At 43.4% G+C, this 17,942-nt stretch overlaps 1 protein-coding gene across 5 annotated transcripts in view; it reads right to left on the reverse strand.

Annotated features, from left to right (window-relative positions):
• Window positions 1-1,138: 1,138 nt before the first annotated feature.
• SNRK (SNF related kinase) overlaps window positions 1,139-17,942 on the reverse strand; it is a 47,375-nt gene continuing 30,571 nt past the window's right edge. For 4 of the 5 annotated variants that reach the window (XM_019633246.1, XM_019633255.1, XM_019633263.1 and 1 more), the window contains 4 exons: window positions 15,295-15,436; window positions 11,478-11,690; window positions 8,892-9,026; window positions 1,139-5,039 (listed from right to left, as the gene is read on the reverse strand). In XM_019633246.1, coding sequence (XP_019488791.1) covers window positions 3,821-5,039; window positions 8,892-9,026; window positions 11,478-11,690; window positions 15,295-15,436 — 1,709 coding nt within the window. In that variant the 3' untranslated portion in view covers window positions 1,139-3,820. Of the gene's footprint in view, window positions 5,040-8,891; window positions 9,027-11,477; window positions 11,691-15,294; window positions 15,437-17,289; window positions 17,382-17,942 lie in introns of those variants that run through there. The other variant, XM_019633276.1, reaches the window with a different exon arrangement.

Raw genomic sequence — 17,942 nt, forward strand, 5'->3', positions numbered from 1 at the left:
GTTCGTGAAAGGACGCAGGCACAGTGTTTATCTGCTCTGCCATCTTGAATCTCTCCGTTTTTGGATTCTATCAGCACACAGATGTTAGGCTGCATGGGACCAAGAGGCTGAGTTCAGCTAGAGTAGGGGTCCAGAACTGAACCTTGAGGTATTCCAAGGTCAGAGGTTGGGAGAATGAGAAGCTAGTGGACTGAAGGGCAGCGAGGTAGAAGTGGGGTCCTGAACAATGGGGAGTTTGCAAGAAAGAGTGATTAACTCATCAAATGCTAACACAGGACTGAAACTGACCACTGGATAAGTGGCTGCCTGGGGCTGAGGCAGGGGTGGCGAGTTGAAGAGAAAGAATGTGCTAATGGGTGTAAGATTTCTTTTTGGGTTTAGGTAATGTTTGCACAATTCTGAGAATATACTGAAATTACTGAATTGTACAACTTAAATGGATGAATTGTGTGGTACACAGATTACATCACAAAGCGTTATTTAAAAATTGAGCATTGGATTTGGCACATGGAGGTCATTGCTGACCTTGAGTAAAGCAGTCTGGTGGAGTGACAGCAGCAAGGGCCTGACTGAAAGGATTCAAGAGAGAGTGGAGAGGAGGAACAGAGAAATGTGGCAATGCTAGGGAGAGAACACCACAAACATTTTTTAAAGATCGAGGAAGAAAATCGTGTTTGTTTGCTGTTAGGAATAATCTAGTAAAGAAGCCAAGATTGATGGTGCAAGAGGAAAAATGACAAATTAAGTACAGCTGTGAAGCCTCAAGGTGACGTGAAGGCACTGACCTTGGACTCACACTACCAGGAGGAAGGAAGGAAAGGGCATGTGGACACACGCAAGCAGGAAAGGAGAGATGGGGGCTGGCGGTAGTGCTGAGGACTTCTGTTTATGCAATTAGGGAGCATGGTGACCAGCCGCGTGAGAAAAGCAGATTAACTGGGAAAATAAAGTATAATTAATGGGCAGTCCTGGGGCCCACCTGAGACTTCTGATCATGAGGTTCAAGCCAGAATAGTCACGATTGTATTTTTCAGTCACTTGTGGCGATGCAGGGCACAGCATGTGGAAAGCTGGGACTAACCCAGGCTGGGACTATACAAAGCTGAATTCATGAGAAGAAACAGTACATGGGACACAGTTTATATTGCTGAACACCAATATGCCACTTTATTATTTGGATTTTTTTCCCATTTGTCACATACCTGTCAATGTTTACACAGTGAGGAAAATCAATCAGCAGTGGAAGCAACTGACCAAATCAGCTGATAATTCTGTACCCTCTTAACACACATCAATTCTTACTTGGTAGAAATAATCTTTAATTTGACTCAGTCTCACGACTATTCTTAAAATAGGTGTCAAGATTGTCACATCTTTAAATACAGATAGAATTGTCATAAGTACATAATTTCATATATACACACACACAGATATGTGTGTGTATATATATATGTATATGTATATATATATATATATACACACACACACACACACACACATACAGAAAAATACAAGACTAATTGTTTTTCCACAATATTTAATTTACACACTACTGTTAACTCTATGCAACTTCTGAAGAGAGGTTAAGGGGTACAAGAAACTCTTTAGAGCAAGTAAGTAGTTTGGTCCAATATTATCATAATGTAATGGTTATTCGCTCCCTCCCTTTTATGTGACGACATACTATGACATACAACACATGCACAATCATTCACTTATGAACAAATAAGGAAGACGCCACTCAGACTAACATTTGTCTACCCAGAGGGCCAACCAACCACACACAACTAATAAGGCTATAATACAGCTATGCAGCATAAATGGTCAACACTGCTGATCCTAAAGTGAGCACCATATATACATCTGAATATAAAAAAACCATTGAAAACCAAACACATATGGGTTAGTTAAAAGGTGCCATTCCAAGGCTATACATAATCACAGGAAAAAGTATTTACATTACTTGGAAAACAGCTGCAACAAAGAGTTTATTGCCAATGCCCTTTATAAACTTCTCTCCCACGTTTAATACAGATGTTACGCTCACTATCCGTGTGAACCACACATCTTATTTCTGGCCCTTTATAAGATCCCTGCTCAAGAATTTCAAGCAAATATGTTCTATGGCTTCACCCACACGTCTATTCTCGTAGCTTTCAATTATAAATATCACAATGAACTAGAGCTGTAGCTTAAAACGTATCTAGCCTAGGTCTAGAAAGTAAAATAAGTATTTTAAGTATTATTTTTACTTAGCTTAGTAAGTATACAGTGAAATTCAGAGATCTGAGTAAAATATATGAATCCTAAAGTAGCAAGATCAGTGTGTACTTGGAGAAACCATGACCAATGGAATGCCATGCTTTGGTGCTCTGCCCACCCTACAGACCAGGTGACTGTCATTTCAGAGACATTACTGGAGGCTGATGAGTGTGGGAGGGCCCCCAGGGCCCAGCCACATCCTATCACCAATGTCACTAAGCATTGCTTATAAGACCCCCAGGGCACAGCATGAAAAAGTAGCATCTGGCCCCTTCCAAAATCAGCAGTCTGCAATATACGGGGTCCTACAGAGAAATTGCCACAAATATGATTATCTGGTCAAAAGTAGTCTTTGTACAGGAATAGTTTAAAGCAAGAGTTCTTTGATTATTGTTTTGGCAGGAAGGCAAAGTGACAAACACTTCCAGCAAAAAAACAAAAAACCACCCAACAAAAAATAACAAAAAACAAAGCAGGCTTTGTGCATTTTTATTTGCTGTGTGAATTTTACCCTTTTATGTATATTTTTTGATCAACCAATTTTCAGAGCTAATTGAGCTAAAGGATGTAAAATGGAAATAACAAGAGTTAACCTAATTACCAAACTCTTAAAAATCAAATCCATATACGTATATGGATTGTTTAAATTTATGGGGTTTTTACTTTGCCAACCTGTGTACCTTTGTTTCATATTAGGCCCTAGTTTCTTCTGTCTACATGGTTTTAAAGGAAACCCTGGGCTGTGCCCTCCCGGAAGGAATTTACACGGAGCATCTCTGTGTTCTGTTAAACAGACACACACTAAGTAGAGTTAAGACACCATCAGTTCACTTTATCACATTACAAAATAAGATTGTCTGCTTGTAATTTATCACTACAGGGGAAGCTGCCTTATAGATCTAAGTACTTCATCTCATCTATTACAAAACAAGAAAATCTTTTTCAGTTAAATTTTAAGCGCCCGAACTTTTTTTCACACTATAGCTTAAGACAAACAGGTGTGGGTATGTTGAAATCACGGTTTTAAGGTTCTAGTGCAGACGCTGGCTGTCTGCTCCGCACAGGCCTTGGAAGGCAGGCAGGCGCGTCGCCGGCTCCAGGCCTGTGGGCATCACCACGTTATTGCTTTGGTTCTGTCTCAGACACCACCGAGTGTGCCTCAGAGCACGAGTTTCCATATCACAGAAGGTCAGGACAGGAATTTAGATTTTTCACAAGGAAACAAAAGCATTTTTCCTCTCTAGGTTAAGTGCAGAACATCAAATTTCTAAGTGCTCCATTTCTATTAGGTTCCAAATACACATTTTAATTTCAGCCTGATCATCCACATTAAACTGATGAATGTAAAAATTACACAATAGACTTTTCGGCAGGAAAAGTAGTATCTAGCAGCAGCATGCACAAAAACCATGCATTGTCACATCGCCAGGCGAACAAATGACAAAGTAATAAATAATTGCCCGCTTTTAAAATAGTAAAACCAGAAAGGAAACAGTGAAGGGAGCCGGTCTGCACCGCTCTGAGCAGGAGGCGCGCTGGCGGCCAGGCCGGGCCGCGGTCAGATGACGTGGCAGCAGCTGGCGGGGCTGGAGGCGCACAGCAGCCCCTCCTTAGGGTTCCGCTGGATGTTCACAGAGATGGTCTTTTCACACAGAGGTAGCTGGAGCACGTTATTTTTCAGGTTCTTGCTCTTTATCCGTTCTAAGTCAGCGGTGCTGTCTGCCACGTGGTCGGAGAAAAACTTGATGCCGCCGAGCGCCGGGGCAGGGCCCGCGTTCCCCGAGGAGTGGATGCACATTTTCCACGAGGACTTCTCCTGGACCTTCACGCTGGAGAACGACAGGCCGCTCTGGGGGTCGATAATGTACTTGGCGCCCCCGTGGAGCTGCGAGCCCAGGCAGAGGCCCATGAGTTTCAGGCTCTGCACCAGCTCGCCCGCGCCGCGCGCCGCCAGCTGCGTGGAGTTGGCGGGGCCGGCGCAGCGGCGCGCGCTGCCCGACGTGCCGCCGGGGGCGCCGCCCGAGCCGCCCGCGGGGCTGCCGCCGCCCGCGCCGTTCTCGCCGGGGCTGGCCTTGTCCGCGCCGCCGCCGCCGTTGCTCGGCTTGCTCTGGCCCCCGCCGTCGCCCTCGCTGCCCGGCGGCCCCTCGCTGCTGTCCCGGCGGTGCCAGGAGTAGGTGAAGCCGCTGTCCTTGTCGAGCCGCCGGCGGCTCTCGGAGTCGTCGTCGCTGGTCTCCGAGCTGCTGCAGCTGGACCCGCGGCCCTGGCTTTTCCGGCGGTGGTAGCGCTTGTGAACGGTGCCCGGGGAGGCGATGTTCATCTTCAGCCTGCTCAGCTTGGGGGGCAGGTTCTCATCCATGTCGAACTCGTCGTCCGACTCGCCCTCCTCGAAGATCTGGTTGAGGACCGGCGCGCTCTTCCTCGACGTCAGGCGGTTGGTCACGGACGGCTTCCGGCGCAGCACCACCTGCGTGGAGAGGGACACGGGCTTCTTGTCCTCCTCGTCCTCCTCTTCGTCCTCCTCCACTCGGAACAGGCACTTCCGCCCGCTGGCCGCGGGTTTCAGGCTGGCGGGCGGCACGGCGGCGAGGGCGGGGCCCGCCAGCTCGGGGAGCTCGTCTTTCTTGGCCGCGTCGCAGAGGCCTTTGCTCCTGTGGCCGTTGAGGACGCTGTCGGCCGCCCGGGCAGGAGGCTGAGGGACGGTCGCATGGGACAGAGGCGTGGCCGTGAGGTCGTCCTCAAGGTCCTGCGGGACGTCAATCTTGGTCGGCCACGACTGCCTGTGTGTCAGATTGGAGAAAGAAAAGCCATGTAACAGTGTTCAGACTCTGCTAACGTGCATTATATAAAACTTACTGGGGCAGGAGCTACAGACTTAAAAAGGAAAGAAAAGGAAAAAAGCAGCAGCAGGCTTGCAAACCCGTTCAACATCCTCTAAACTTCAGCAAGGACGCCGGAAGGCGAACGGGGCTGTGGAACGCGGTTCCTGCCGGCTGAGGCTCACTGAGCGAAAGGAAACCGCCACAGCGCTCGGAAGAGGGGCAAAGGCGACTCCATCTTTTCCACACAACAGTTCACGGCACAGGAGAGGCATGTTTCACAAGCACGAGGGAGTTTTCACCGAAGCCAAACCTGAACACCACACATGTTCTGTTCCTTTGGGTCTTGGAGCACAACCTTTGAAAGGTATACTATTGCTAATAAAATTCACCTGAAATTTCTAGTCCTTCAGCTGTTAAAGGATGGTGTAAAAGGCTGGTGTTTACAAAAACAAATGAAAATAATTAAATGGATTTAAATATGAGACTATTGGAGTGAAGGGTCAGTGTACACTGCATACATAAATCTCTTCTTCACCAATTAAAAAATGCACTAAGCTAAATATAAATATGTATTATTTTACAATAAATGCTCATACAAGAGTACTGGATAGAAAAATCCACTATTATTTAAACTTTGATTTTATTCCCCAATCTGGAGTCATCCAAGTAAAAGAACACTGCTTGGTAGCCAAAGAAAGACTTGAAAATGAGGTCTCTAGCCTGTTTTGAATAATCATCTTAGAATTCTCAACTGTTCTCTCTGCCCAGGGGACTAGTAGAGACATTTAAAACAGCCACTTCCACACTATGGCATTTTCATTTCACACCAATTATGTTATCCTAGAAATAAAACCCAATAAATCTATAGCTTTATAAAGCCTGTCGGAGTTTCTAAGACATCTTTCCCTCGACGCAGAATCTCCCCAGCTACTGAGGATGGCGTGGGTCCGTCAGCTCCGGTCACTGCTTGGCAGCTGGGGAAAGCTGCGTGCTCAGTAATGTTTTTGGGGTCAAGCAGCGTCTCTGGACAAGTCGTCTGTCCCCCACCAACACCACGGGACCAACTCCCGAGAGCCTTGTGGCCCTGAAGAGCGGCATACGCGTTCCCTTCAGGCTGCTCCTAAAAGAGCAGCCACTTGAAAACCTCACCCAGCAAACCCTGGGGGAGCCCTGGGCGGGAGCGGGGCGCTGACAATGTGATCCACCAGAGAGGGGGACAGTCCATTCCCAGGGACGGGGAGGGGCGTGCATGTGACGAGGCTCTTCTCCCCTCCCCTCCCCTCTCAGCTCAACTTAAAGCCAAAAGCACTCTCAGAACCCAGCCCTGGAAACACTGCAGGGGGAGCGGTCACTCCATCAGCCACATCTGAACCAATGGCTCTTATTTCCACAAGTAAATCAAACTGCTAAGGCGCTCACATCTACTGAGCACAGATCTGAGCCCAAAGCTGTGCTACACCAAATAAGTAATCTGTATAAACACAACATTGTGAGAAAAGTGTGGCTTGTTGTCACGAGAGAGGAGACTGCCAACAAGAAGGATGAGTCACACTGACAAGGCTCACACCGCCAGAGCAGCACTGCTGACAGCCTGAAGGGAGTCATTTACTTAATCCCACAATTCCATGAGGCACGTGCTATTATCCCCCTTGACAAATGAATACATCAAAACACTGGGCGGGTACGTAACCTGCCCAGGGTCAGACAGGCTTGATGACAGTGACATCTAGGTTGGATTCCGTGGTCACTAACTCTCCAGGGCAGTGGCTGCCCTCTGTCACCTGTGACGCCCTCTGAATGAATGCCTGTTGAATGGCTGGGATGCTGCGGTCAGGCTGGTGGTTCTCCTCACCTAGTCTCTCTGAGAGGATGCGGGCACTGAGCCTGTCCATGCTGAGAGCAGCTCCCCAGAGGACTGCCCAGGCTTCTTCTAACAGAAAGACCACACATTGTTCCCATCTCACACTGGTGAGACCCAAAGAACGTATCCACACTCTAGCGGGCTCTCCCCGGCTTGACCCGAACACCTGTCCCCACAGAACTAACTATGCTGGTTTAGACGCCGGCCTCCTGACTCAGCCCAGGTTTCTACATCCTAGGTCACTCTGACCACAAGGCACACTTAAGCAACAGAACCAAGTGAGGCCCAGGGTTTTGACATTAAAGTCACAGCGACCTAGAGAGGAGGCGAGTAAGCAGCCATCACCGCCTGCCAGTGGGCCCTGGGCCATAGGAGGGAGAGGCCTTCACAGCAGCTCCACTCCAGATTCCCCAAGGAGGGCAGAAGGAAAATTGGGTGGAAGGCTCCGATGCTTCTTTATAGCTACAGCTGACTTCATAACTTCTAGACAAAAGTAAAACCAATTTAACTCAGTTACAGATTTGATCACTTTTCAAGTGAGTTCTGTTTTGTTTCAATGAACAGAAAACAGCTCAAAGCCAAATATCCAAAAGACCGGGGTGGCCCATGTGCGGTGACTGCTCTGAGGTTGTGCTTTCCCACGAGGGGACTCAGGTCAGGACTAGGTTGACCCGACCGTCTTAATGTCACTCGTGGTTTGTCCCACGCCCAAGAGTCCCTGGCTCCGTGGGGCCCAGTCCTTTTCCAAGCAGACACCAGACAGCGTGCCTAGTTTTCATTACAGAAGAATACATCCAGGATATAAATGAAGTCACTAAACTCAGGTTCTGGTTCTAGACTTCTCTCTCTTTATTCTTTGGGCCCATTCTTCTGTCTTCTCTGTCACTCCAGCCCAAACAACAACCTACACACAGCAAGATGACTGCAAATAATTTAAAATCCAACGGCTTTCTTCCTCTTTTAAATAATTATTATATATTCACATAGATGCATATATAGTTGGATATACAAGTAGAGAATTATTCAGAATCAGGGGCATCCTTCGGTTTTTGAATCACTATGGTTCCAAGGGTTACTTTTCTGAATGAATAGATAAGCATTATGAATTCCAAATAAACTTCATGATGATGTAAAAAATAACAAAACCCTTATTATGCTTTGATTTTAAATGAAAAGCTAATATGGCAGAAGAAAAACAAACTGGGCAGGTGAAAGGAGAGGAGCGGGAGTCGGGGAGGGGACGGAAGAGGGGGAGGAAAAAAGCGGGGGAGCACACTCGCCACCTTACTGAAGACACCATGATGGTGACCCGTTCCTAACAGTGACAGCGAACACCTGGAGCCCAGGTGGAGGTACTTCACAGGTGTGGATTCATTCATCCCGCCCCGCAACCCCGGGTAGACAGTCTCCTTACTCCCATTTCAAGGTCAGGAAGCTGAGCCACAGAGAGGTTAAGAAACCTCCCAAGGTCAAGCAGCTAATAAATCAACTAGCCAATCTGATTGTCAAAATTCCTGAAATCCTCAGATAACAATATGGTACAAAAGTGTCCTATTATATTTTAAAATTATTTCAAATAGCTGAGGGAAAATTTGGCCTTGTTCCTAAATGAAAAATTAAAGAAAACAGCACATCGCCACATGTCAGGCCTGAACGAGCTTAGTGAGACACACACCCCGTCTTGAGGCTGCTGCTCCTAACGTGTTTTCCAGGCCAGGCCAGCAGCCACAGCCCCTCCTTCCCACTGAGCCCAGAAAGGGAAGGCATCTTTGGTGACCAAGGGTCCAAGACCTCAGGGCACGTGGAGAGTCCACGTGTGGCCTCTCCAATGAGGCCATCATCCCTGTGTATACTCTCTTGCCCACAGCGTTAGCAAGCATTAACAAAACAGAAAGTTCACTATTTCAAAACGTTAACTTACTAAAATCAGTGAAGATTTTTTTTCTCACCTAAACTGGGCCTTGATATTGCTGGGGCTTGCAGACCTGGTCTGTATTTCTTTCTCTTGCTTTTCCCTCAGGATCCTTTCAGCCAGCAGGAAGTAAGTGGCTGTGATGTGGTTGTATCTGTTGGTTTCCAGGGCTCTGAGGAGAGGAAGGGAGAGTGAACAGAAGTCACAGCAGCAGGTTTGCTTTTTACAAGCAGGGCTGATTTTTTTTTTAAAGTACAAGCAAATGAAATTCAGTGACTTGGAGTCTTTATAATTATGAAAGAACACAAACAAGAAAAAAACCCCACAAAAAAAGCTAGTAATTTAGATCACTCTTGAAATTCTAAAAAACCACTACATAAATCTGTTCAATTAGAAAGGAAAATCCAAAATGCTGATGGCAGCTGAGCTGGATGGCAGTTTTAGATGCGTAAAAAGTAACGGCGCTTCCAAGAATGTACACATTACCCAAAAATGTAATCTGTGTGTCAAGGTGTTTATTAAGCTGGCTTACTCGCTTCCATTAGAAGTATGAAATTAAGTTCTGTGAATGTGCACTGAAACACTACTATCAATTCTAAAAATTAGGAAGTTTTTATTTTTACTCTTGGCATTTACTGGAATTTTAGACATCAATGAATTCTTAATGTAATTGAGAGCACATCATTAGCATCTTCTTTGAATAAAATCAACGTATTCATTCATCCACGTCAGAAGGAATGCTCTCTGAGTACCTAGTCTGGCCGGGCACCGTGCTGGCTGGCAAAGTGTTGGGGTACAACGCCCTCGGCCGCACGGCCCCGCCTGCCCTCCTGCAGCTGGCCTTTCGTGGGACTAGCACGAGAGGATCCGCGAGGCCTAGAAGTACGAAATACGTAACGAGGCTCTCAGGAATGTTCTGTAGTTAGTGGGAATACACAAGGAACACTTAGGAAAGCGGCAATTACAGGGATCCCTTTTCACAAAACGTACAGAGGGCCACGGCTAATGGCAGCAGAGCGAGCTGAGGGACGAGACTGCACAGCGAGGGCCCAAGGTGAACCAACCACCGTTGTCTCTGAACGCAGGCATCACCCTCGAAAAGAGATACTGCCCATAATGAAGACCCGACACCAGCTGCGGGGACAGAAGCTCAGGGGTCCCCGCTCCTGCTTTACTCAGGGCGCGTGCTCACTAGGAATCCCCTGAACCATTTACATGGTGGCTCCTTTTGGACTTATAATTGAATTTACATGAATTAAATGGCTCTATGTGACACCATGGCAGGTATTTCTTTATTGAAGGTAAGAACATTAGGCCGATTCAGGGAAATAAAACTAGCCTTTGATCCAGTCAAAAATGAAATCATTTTTACACATTTCTAAAGTGAGTTTCCTTGGCTGGAATAGCAAGTGTGCCACCCTTCCTGTTCGTTTATGTCATCTATGTAATTGTGGGTCAATCTGTGAAAACTCATAATGCACTTAGAAGCCTGTAGAAATCTGTACTTAAACCAAAATTATGATCCTGGGTTTATTTTTATAAATCTTTCTTTCCATGTACTAAAAACAAGCTAAAGATATGTGTCCTTTATACAGACACCACCCTCCTTAGAGACCAGGCCCTCCAGGTGCCATGTGTGACAGTCCCACAGGCCGCAGGGGTCTGTGAGTCCAGCCTGCAGCCTCCGCTTCCCCGAGGTCAGGCAAGGGGGTGAGGTCTCTCGGCCATGCCGGAGTGGCCCTTCTGATGGGAACCCCTTTTTTGTACCTCATAGTATGTCCTCTTTCCATCATACCCAACTGTTTCATTCAAAAGGTTAAATTACTTTTGACTTTTCCTTTGTGGAAATGCTTCATATTTTTATAGAAAGGACCTCTTACAGAAATGAATCCTTGTTTTAAAAAAAGCAACTGCATCTTTATATTATCCTTGATTCCAAACTTCCTAGGTTAGTTTTAAAAAGTGAGGTGATTTCCAAGCTTCTTAGAGTATGAAATCCTTCTTTGGTATTAAAGGACTTAATTAACCTCTTGCGTATCTGGGGTCCCAGGGTGTAGCAGGAGGGGCTCTTCAGGCCCAGAGAGCACGTATTTTAGGCTCTGTGGGTCGCGTGGTCTTTCACAGCCACTCCGGAACTGTAGCTCAATGCAGCCATGGACAACACATGAATGAACGGGCATGGCTGTGGCCACTGACGCTTTCCTTACAAAAATGTGTGACTGGCCCATATGCCAACCCGATTTAGAGGATGTGAGGTGCTGCCCCGTTTTTCCTGCTCTCTGTGGGAACCAGTGGGAGACAAGGGGATGAAGAGGATGCTGCTATGGACAACGCATGTGCTGGGGTATAAGGCAGGCTGCTCCAACACACCCTGGTAGGAAGGCAGGAGGGCCACAACGCAATGACACCACCGAGCAACGGTTTCCTTGGGCATGAGTATAAAAATAAAAACAACAAAATGCATGAGCCAGGCACTGGGCCAGGAACTCCAGAGAGAAATGACATAAGCCCTGCCGACTGGGCTCCCCATCCATGACACAGTGTCCACAGGCCCTGGCAGGACAGAGGGGCCCATTCCAAGAACCCCAAGCCCGTGGCCCTGCACAGAGGGGTGCTGACGTACTCCACAATGGCGTCTCGATCCGCTATGTCCCCGAGCACCATGCGCTGAATGATGCTGTTGTGCTCCTCTTCCGAAAGGTTCTTGTAGGACACCAGGGGGATGTTGTACTTTGTGGCTGGGGAAGGGTCCACTCCCTGAAGCCAAGGATGGTTTTCAATCTCTTCTAAAGACGCCCTTCTCTTGGGATCTCTCTGGAGCATCCGTGTGATCAGGCTGGAAAGGAAGTAAAATCTATCATTAAAGCAAACTGCTGGCAGGGGGCTTAGGAATGGTGGATGACTGTATTAATCCAAATTGCTCCCTCCACTTAATACCATCAATTTCATTAGGTTCACTTGTGGTGGTGGTTGGGCAGATGGAAATAAAGAAAATTTAGTGCCATCAGATTCATAAAATAAAAAATCTCAATTGCTAGATATCCTGAGAAGCCAAACACACAAATACAGTTTCCTATCATCTAGAATTAACTCTACGTATCAACAATATCTGTCCTTGAATTAACTGTGGCTTAGGAGCATACCAGAACCAGAATCAAGGATCAGCAATGACATACAGAATAGAGTGCATGGGCCAACTTGTTTCAGGACGAATACATGACCCTCCTAATGAAAACAGCCAAAATGCCATATATTTTTAGACATATACTTTGTTTAAAGGTATTGTGTTTGCAAAATAATAAAGGAAGAAAGAGAGGAAGGAAGGAAGGTAACTCTAGATTTTATTAAATTAAGTATACAAACATGTATGTGTATGTTAAAATAGAAAGGAAACTCGCTAAAATAATTGATTATAACTTCCAAGTTAGGTGAGCGGAAAAAGTCAAATAAGGAGAAAAAGAAAAACCTCCATCATCGCAAAAGACAGGATAAAAAGAAAAAAAGGAAAAAGGAAAGGTAGGACAAATACAAAGCACATAAAAAGATGACACTAATACATTTACATTTATCAGAACAGAATACATATAAATGGAATTAACTCTCCAATTAAAAGACAGAAATGCTCAGATGAGATTAAAAAAAACCCAGCTCCCAGTTGTTAAAAAGGATGTACTTAAAACCAAGACAATGAAAGGCTTAAAAAAAAAAAAAAAGGAAAACTATACAGTACATACAAGGTAACCAAAAGCAGATTAACTAAAACTAGATAACACAGATTGTCTTTAAGGCAAAAAGCATTAGAGAGAAATAGTAATACAAAGGTTCAATTCACCAGGAAGAAACAAGTACCAAAATGACATTCAAAACAAAACCTGACAGATCTCCAAGAATAAAATAATAATTCCACCATCATAGTGGAAGAATATCTCAATAACTGTTAGATCAAACAGTCCAAAAACTCAGAAAGGATTTAAGTAATTTTGAACAGCGTAATTAACAAGCTTGATCTTAAGAATTTGTGTAGAACTTTGACCTCAACAATTGGAAAATACATTCTTTTCCAGAACAAAAGAATTATTTATAAAAATTGACTCCATGCTAGGCCATGAGCAAAGTGCAACAATGTGCAAAAAAATCTAGTACCATACAGACTATATTACATTCTTGGATCACAATGCAAGTAAGTTAAAAATGAATAACAAAGCTAATTAGAAAAACTGTACATCTGAAAATTTAAAACACCCCTCGAAAACTCATGGGTCAAATAAACCAAGAAAACTAGAAAATACTCAAAACTGAATAATAACAAAAGGACTAAAGTCAAAGCTAGTAGGATACAGCTTAAATGATACTAGGAGGTGATTTATAGCCTTAACTATTACATTAGAAAAGGAAAATTTGGGAGCTGAGTATCCAACATAGAGGATTAAAAACAAAAGAATTAGCCCACTAAGGAGGTAGGAGGAAATAATACAGACAAGAGAAAAGAATATTAGTAACATAAAACAAAAAATATAGTGGTAAATTAATAAAGACAAAGGTAGTTATTTGTAAGACTAATAAAATTAACAAATCCCAGGCAAGACTGATCAAGACAAAAATGAGAGAAGGCAAAAACGCTCAATATTGGAATGAAAAAGGGCAATATTCCCACTGATCTACAGACTGTAAAAATATTATTAGAGGATATTATAAACCCTTGAGGCCAATAAATGTGAAAATTTAGATAAAATGAACAAGTTCCTTAAAAAACACAACTTAGCAAAATTGACCCAAGAAAAAGTAGAAAACTAAATGGTCCTATGATTATTAAAAAGATAATTCCTCTAGGAGGGAGACACAGACAAGGCTCTTCTATTTCTTATGCTGGATTATGGGCATAGAGGTGTTCATTTTATTACACACATATTTTAATCATTCTTTTGGATAATATATGTCAATATAAGTCTGTTTTAGTTTTTTCAGTAGAAGCTATGGAGATACTCCTTGAATTACAAACATCTGACATGCAATACACACACCATATATCCAGATAGCAGCCCTGCTTCCTGGGGTAGAGAATAATAACAGTAAGGGGATAAACATCATCAATATTCATATTGAGTGTTTCTGATGTTCTGATGTGCTAAGGACTGAGCTAAGAGTTTTTTTTGTTTTGTTTTGTTTTAAATTGGGGAATTGGGGGATGTGAACAGCGCTGGGGAATTGGGGAAGGGGAACAGACAAGTTGCTGTCCTTTTGTTCTTCAGTCTAGTTGTGGAGGATGTTGCTTCACTGGCCCAAGTTGGCACCATCATTGTGCTCTTCCCGGGCAAGGCAGATCGGTCGCCAGCTTCTAGATGGCCGCTCACAGTGGCTGCTGGCCGCTCACGCTGGCTGCCGGCTACACATGGTAGCTTATGGCAGCCCACTGCAGCAGGGGCTGCAGCCTACGCTGTTGCCGGCAACTCATGGCAGTCCAGCTCCAGGTTGAGCTGTTGTTCAGCATCTTAGCTGTAGAGGGCAGTGTCACTGGCCCTCATATGTGGGATCCGAACCGGGGCCCTCTGGCGTCCCAAGCCAGCTCTTAACCAACGCGCCACTCGGCCGGCCCTGAGCTAAGAGCTTTAAATACATTAATTCAGTTAATTTTCACAATAACCCTAAAAGGTAGGTTCTACCATTCTCACATCATTAGTAAAAGGAGAAGCCAGTCTTTGAATCCAGAGTTTGAAAACCTAAGTTCTTAACTATCTAGCACATGGCCTAAGACAGGGGCTCTGCCTGGAGAAAAGATTCCTCAGGCTATCAGACTGTCAGCTAATGGGAAAAACTCAAAACTGTTACTACAGCAAAATCCTTTCAGTGGTAGCTATAATCCCAGCTGAACTTATTTAAAAATATCACCCAGAACGTCAATGAAATGCTGAACTTACAACAGTTATTTTATTCCATTCCTGCATTTCTCACTACGTACATCATAATACTGTACAGCACTTTAAATTCCAAATAATCAACTTGGGTGTACGTTTGGTTGCTGGCTTCCCAGAGTCCCATAAACCAAAACAAAGCTCTTCAGTCAGCTGGAGGTAGGGGTGTGTGAATAAAATTGTGAGACATACTATATAAATCCTAAAATGATGTGCTGATGGTCTATTTCAGTAAAGAAAATGCCCTAACTCGTCTCTGGAACTTAAAATAATTCCAGGTGGTCGTGCTTTTTGCTAATGCACAAAGTTCTCATAATGTCTTCAAGTCCAAGTAGCCAGCTTGGACTGAAGGGGCATGTAATAGGCTTCTGGAAAACTGGCATATTTAAGAAAAGTAATACATTCTATACTCTAATATTACATTTCAAATTATATTCTGGTGTTAACTCCCCCAAACGCAAAAGACTAGAAATATTAAGTTCAAAAATTAAAATGAACACAGATACCACATACTATTTTTTTTTAACTTACTCTTTACACTCTTTAGACACATGGGATGGTACTGTGTATTTACAATCCATGATCATTGTCAATGTTTCACTGTCGTTGGCCTCTTGAAAGGGTGGCTGCCCACACACCAACATGAAAAGGATCACTCCCAGACTCCATATATCTATAAATCAAAGACACACTGTTAAATACTGGACTAGTTAGAAAACCAAGGCCACTTGAGTAAAAGTAGACAAACAATATTAGTTTATTTTGAACAATCAAAAGCATTTACATTTCAAAGTAAAAAGATATAGGGAAGAAAAGCCTCAATAAGGCAGGGAAGGATTCTGTTCTGTTCACTTGTTTATATTCACTCACAGCCCAAGCAGTGCCAGGCACGTGGCAAATGGTCAATAAATGTTCAATGAAGAGATGAATTAATTCATTTGTTAATGGCAAGAACATCAACTGGGAAGTACCCTATTAAGGTTCCCAAACTGATGGGGACACACACGGCTGTTTTTCCCATTACATTACACACCAGAGATAAAACTAAGATATTAATACTCTGAGACACGAAAAGGATTTTTTTTGCCTAAGTTCACAATTATCTCAGTTGTTCTTTACCTCAATCCTGGTGAGATAACCAGATCACATAACTCCTGGTCATTTTATAGAAGAGAAATTAAAGCTCAAAGAGGAGAGAAATATTCCTGGGCTGTCAATAAGGAAAAAAGACTGGTTATGTATTATTTGAGAGGAAAGAACTAGACTGGCAGGTATAAGTAACCAGGAGGCACACTTTGGCTTAAACACAGCGGGTGCTACTTAAGCTGTTAAAACACTGGAAAAGGGAGTAAGTCTCCCATCACTATTTGTATTTCAGCAAAGGCTGGGCAACCATCTGTCTAATATTTCCGCATAAGGTATTCCTGCACTGGTTGTAGGTCTGGACGAGCTGATATCTGAGGACCCTGCCAACTCTAGCATTACACGAACTCCTATAATAATAAATAGCCCCTTCCTTCTTGCCATTAAATAAAAAAAAACAACAAAGCCCTCAAATGGATGGAAAAACGACGTTTTTTCAGATGAAAAAAAGGATGAATCCTTTTAGGAAGGACATCATATAAGTTCATTCAAAAAACTAAAGTATAGACATGATTGTATAAACATTCATATTAGAAGAGATAAATTCAAGAAGCTTTCTAGAACACAAAAGGCTTAGAAGAGAATGGAAGGGCAGGCCATGTGGCCTTTGTCACCACATCTCAACTGCTGTTTTCATTTAAGCTTAAACACCCCAAATAATGTAGGTTCCATGTTATTTTCCAAGAGAATTAAAGCTTGTCAATAAAATACCTTTTCCTTGGTCCAAACTAATCAAAGAAGGTAATAAAGGCAAAACCCCCAAAGTGACACACACTGTGATTTTTTTTATATGTATAATAAATTTTACTAAGGATGCTCCAATGGGAATTATTGAAGCAGATGGAAAAAGCTGCTGAAATTAAAACCTTTATATAATGACAATGAAAGGGACGTAAGGACCATTCAGTCCCAAGCCTAAAAGATCTGCAGTGTCCCTAAGAGGTCTGCCTGGCATTGCTTGGTGGGGACACGAATTATTGGACTTACTGCTCCAGGACAGTCAGCTGGCTCAGGACTCCATTCCACCGACTGACCCACATTTCTTTACCTTGATCTTGGAACCCAGAGGGCCATCCCCATTCAAAGTCAAACAGTGAGTAATGGTGACTAGCAGCACCTGCTGTTTAACTATCAAGCGAGAAGAACTTATTACCCCAATTCTAGTGGTAGTACCTCATTCAGATTCTTAAAGGAAATTTACATAGGTTGATATTTAACTTAAACCTTTTCTGTACAACTTGAACCTGCTATTTTTAGTCACCTGCCCCAACTCTCAAGCCACCACTGTGACAATGGCAATTACAACTGTTATCCCTTTAATGAACGTGTCCCTCATTTTACAAAACAATTATATTCCAGAAATTAACTATAAAGTAAACCCACCTTTTCACTGATGTTCATTACACAAAGAGGGAATTTCTCCAAGTTTTTGTTTATAAGATATACTTGGCAATCTCCTCCACAAAGGGCAGATTTTTAAATGGCTTACAAAAAAATGCATAAACAAAAATCAGGAGAGTTAAAATAAAAATTTTCTGATTGGTAAAATATTAACAATGTCTAATGATACTACTATACCCAAACCTAACCATTAATACATATGTATTTGCGATACAATAAATTCATAATTTCCGTACAAATCCTACAAAAACAATTTTTATAAAATGAGTTTGTTTACATTATTCCTTCTACCACACTTCAACTGTGGATACACTAGTTTGGTTTTTTACTTTTTCTTTATGCTAAACTGGAGATGATATCTGACAGTGCAATTACACAAAACTGATGTTTTAAAAATATAATGAATAATGTAAGTATCGACTGATGACTACCCAATACCCAAATTCTTATTTGGTTAAAGAAAACTTTCTTTTTCTGTTCAATGTTAACCTCAACAGCTACTAGGCAATCCAACCATTTGGAAATGTTCTCTTCAGGATCATTTGCCCAAGCAAACCAACACACTCTGTTTGTTAGGAAGTGATGCATGATTAGAAGAATAAAAATGAAAACCAACATAAATACACACATACATA

The sequence above is a fragment of the Hipposideros armiger genome, unplaced genomic scaffold, assembly GCF_001890085.2.
Source record: "Hipposideros armiger isolate ML-2016 unplaced genomic scaffold, ASM189008v1 scaffold_18, whole genome shotgun sequence".
In the NCBI taxonomy this organism is placed as follows: Eukaryota; Metazoa; Chordata; class Mammalia; order Chiroptera; family Hipposideridae; genus Hipposideros; species Hipposideros armiger.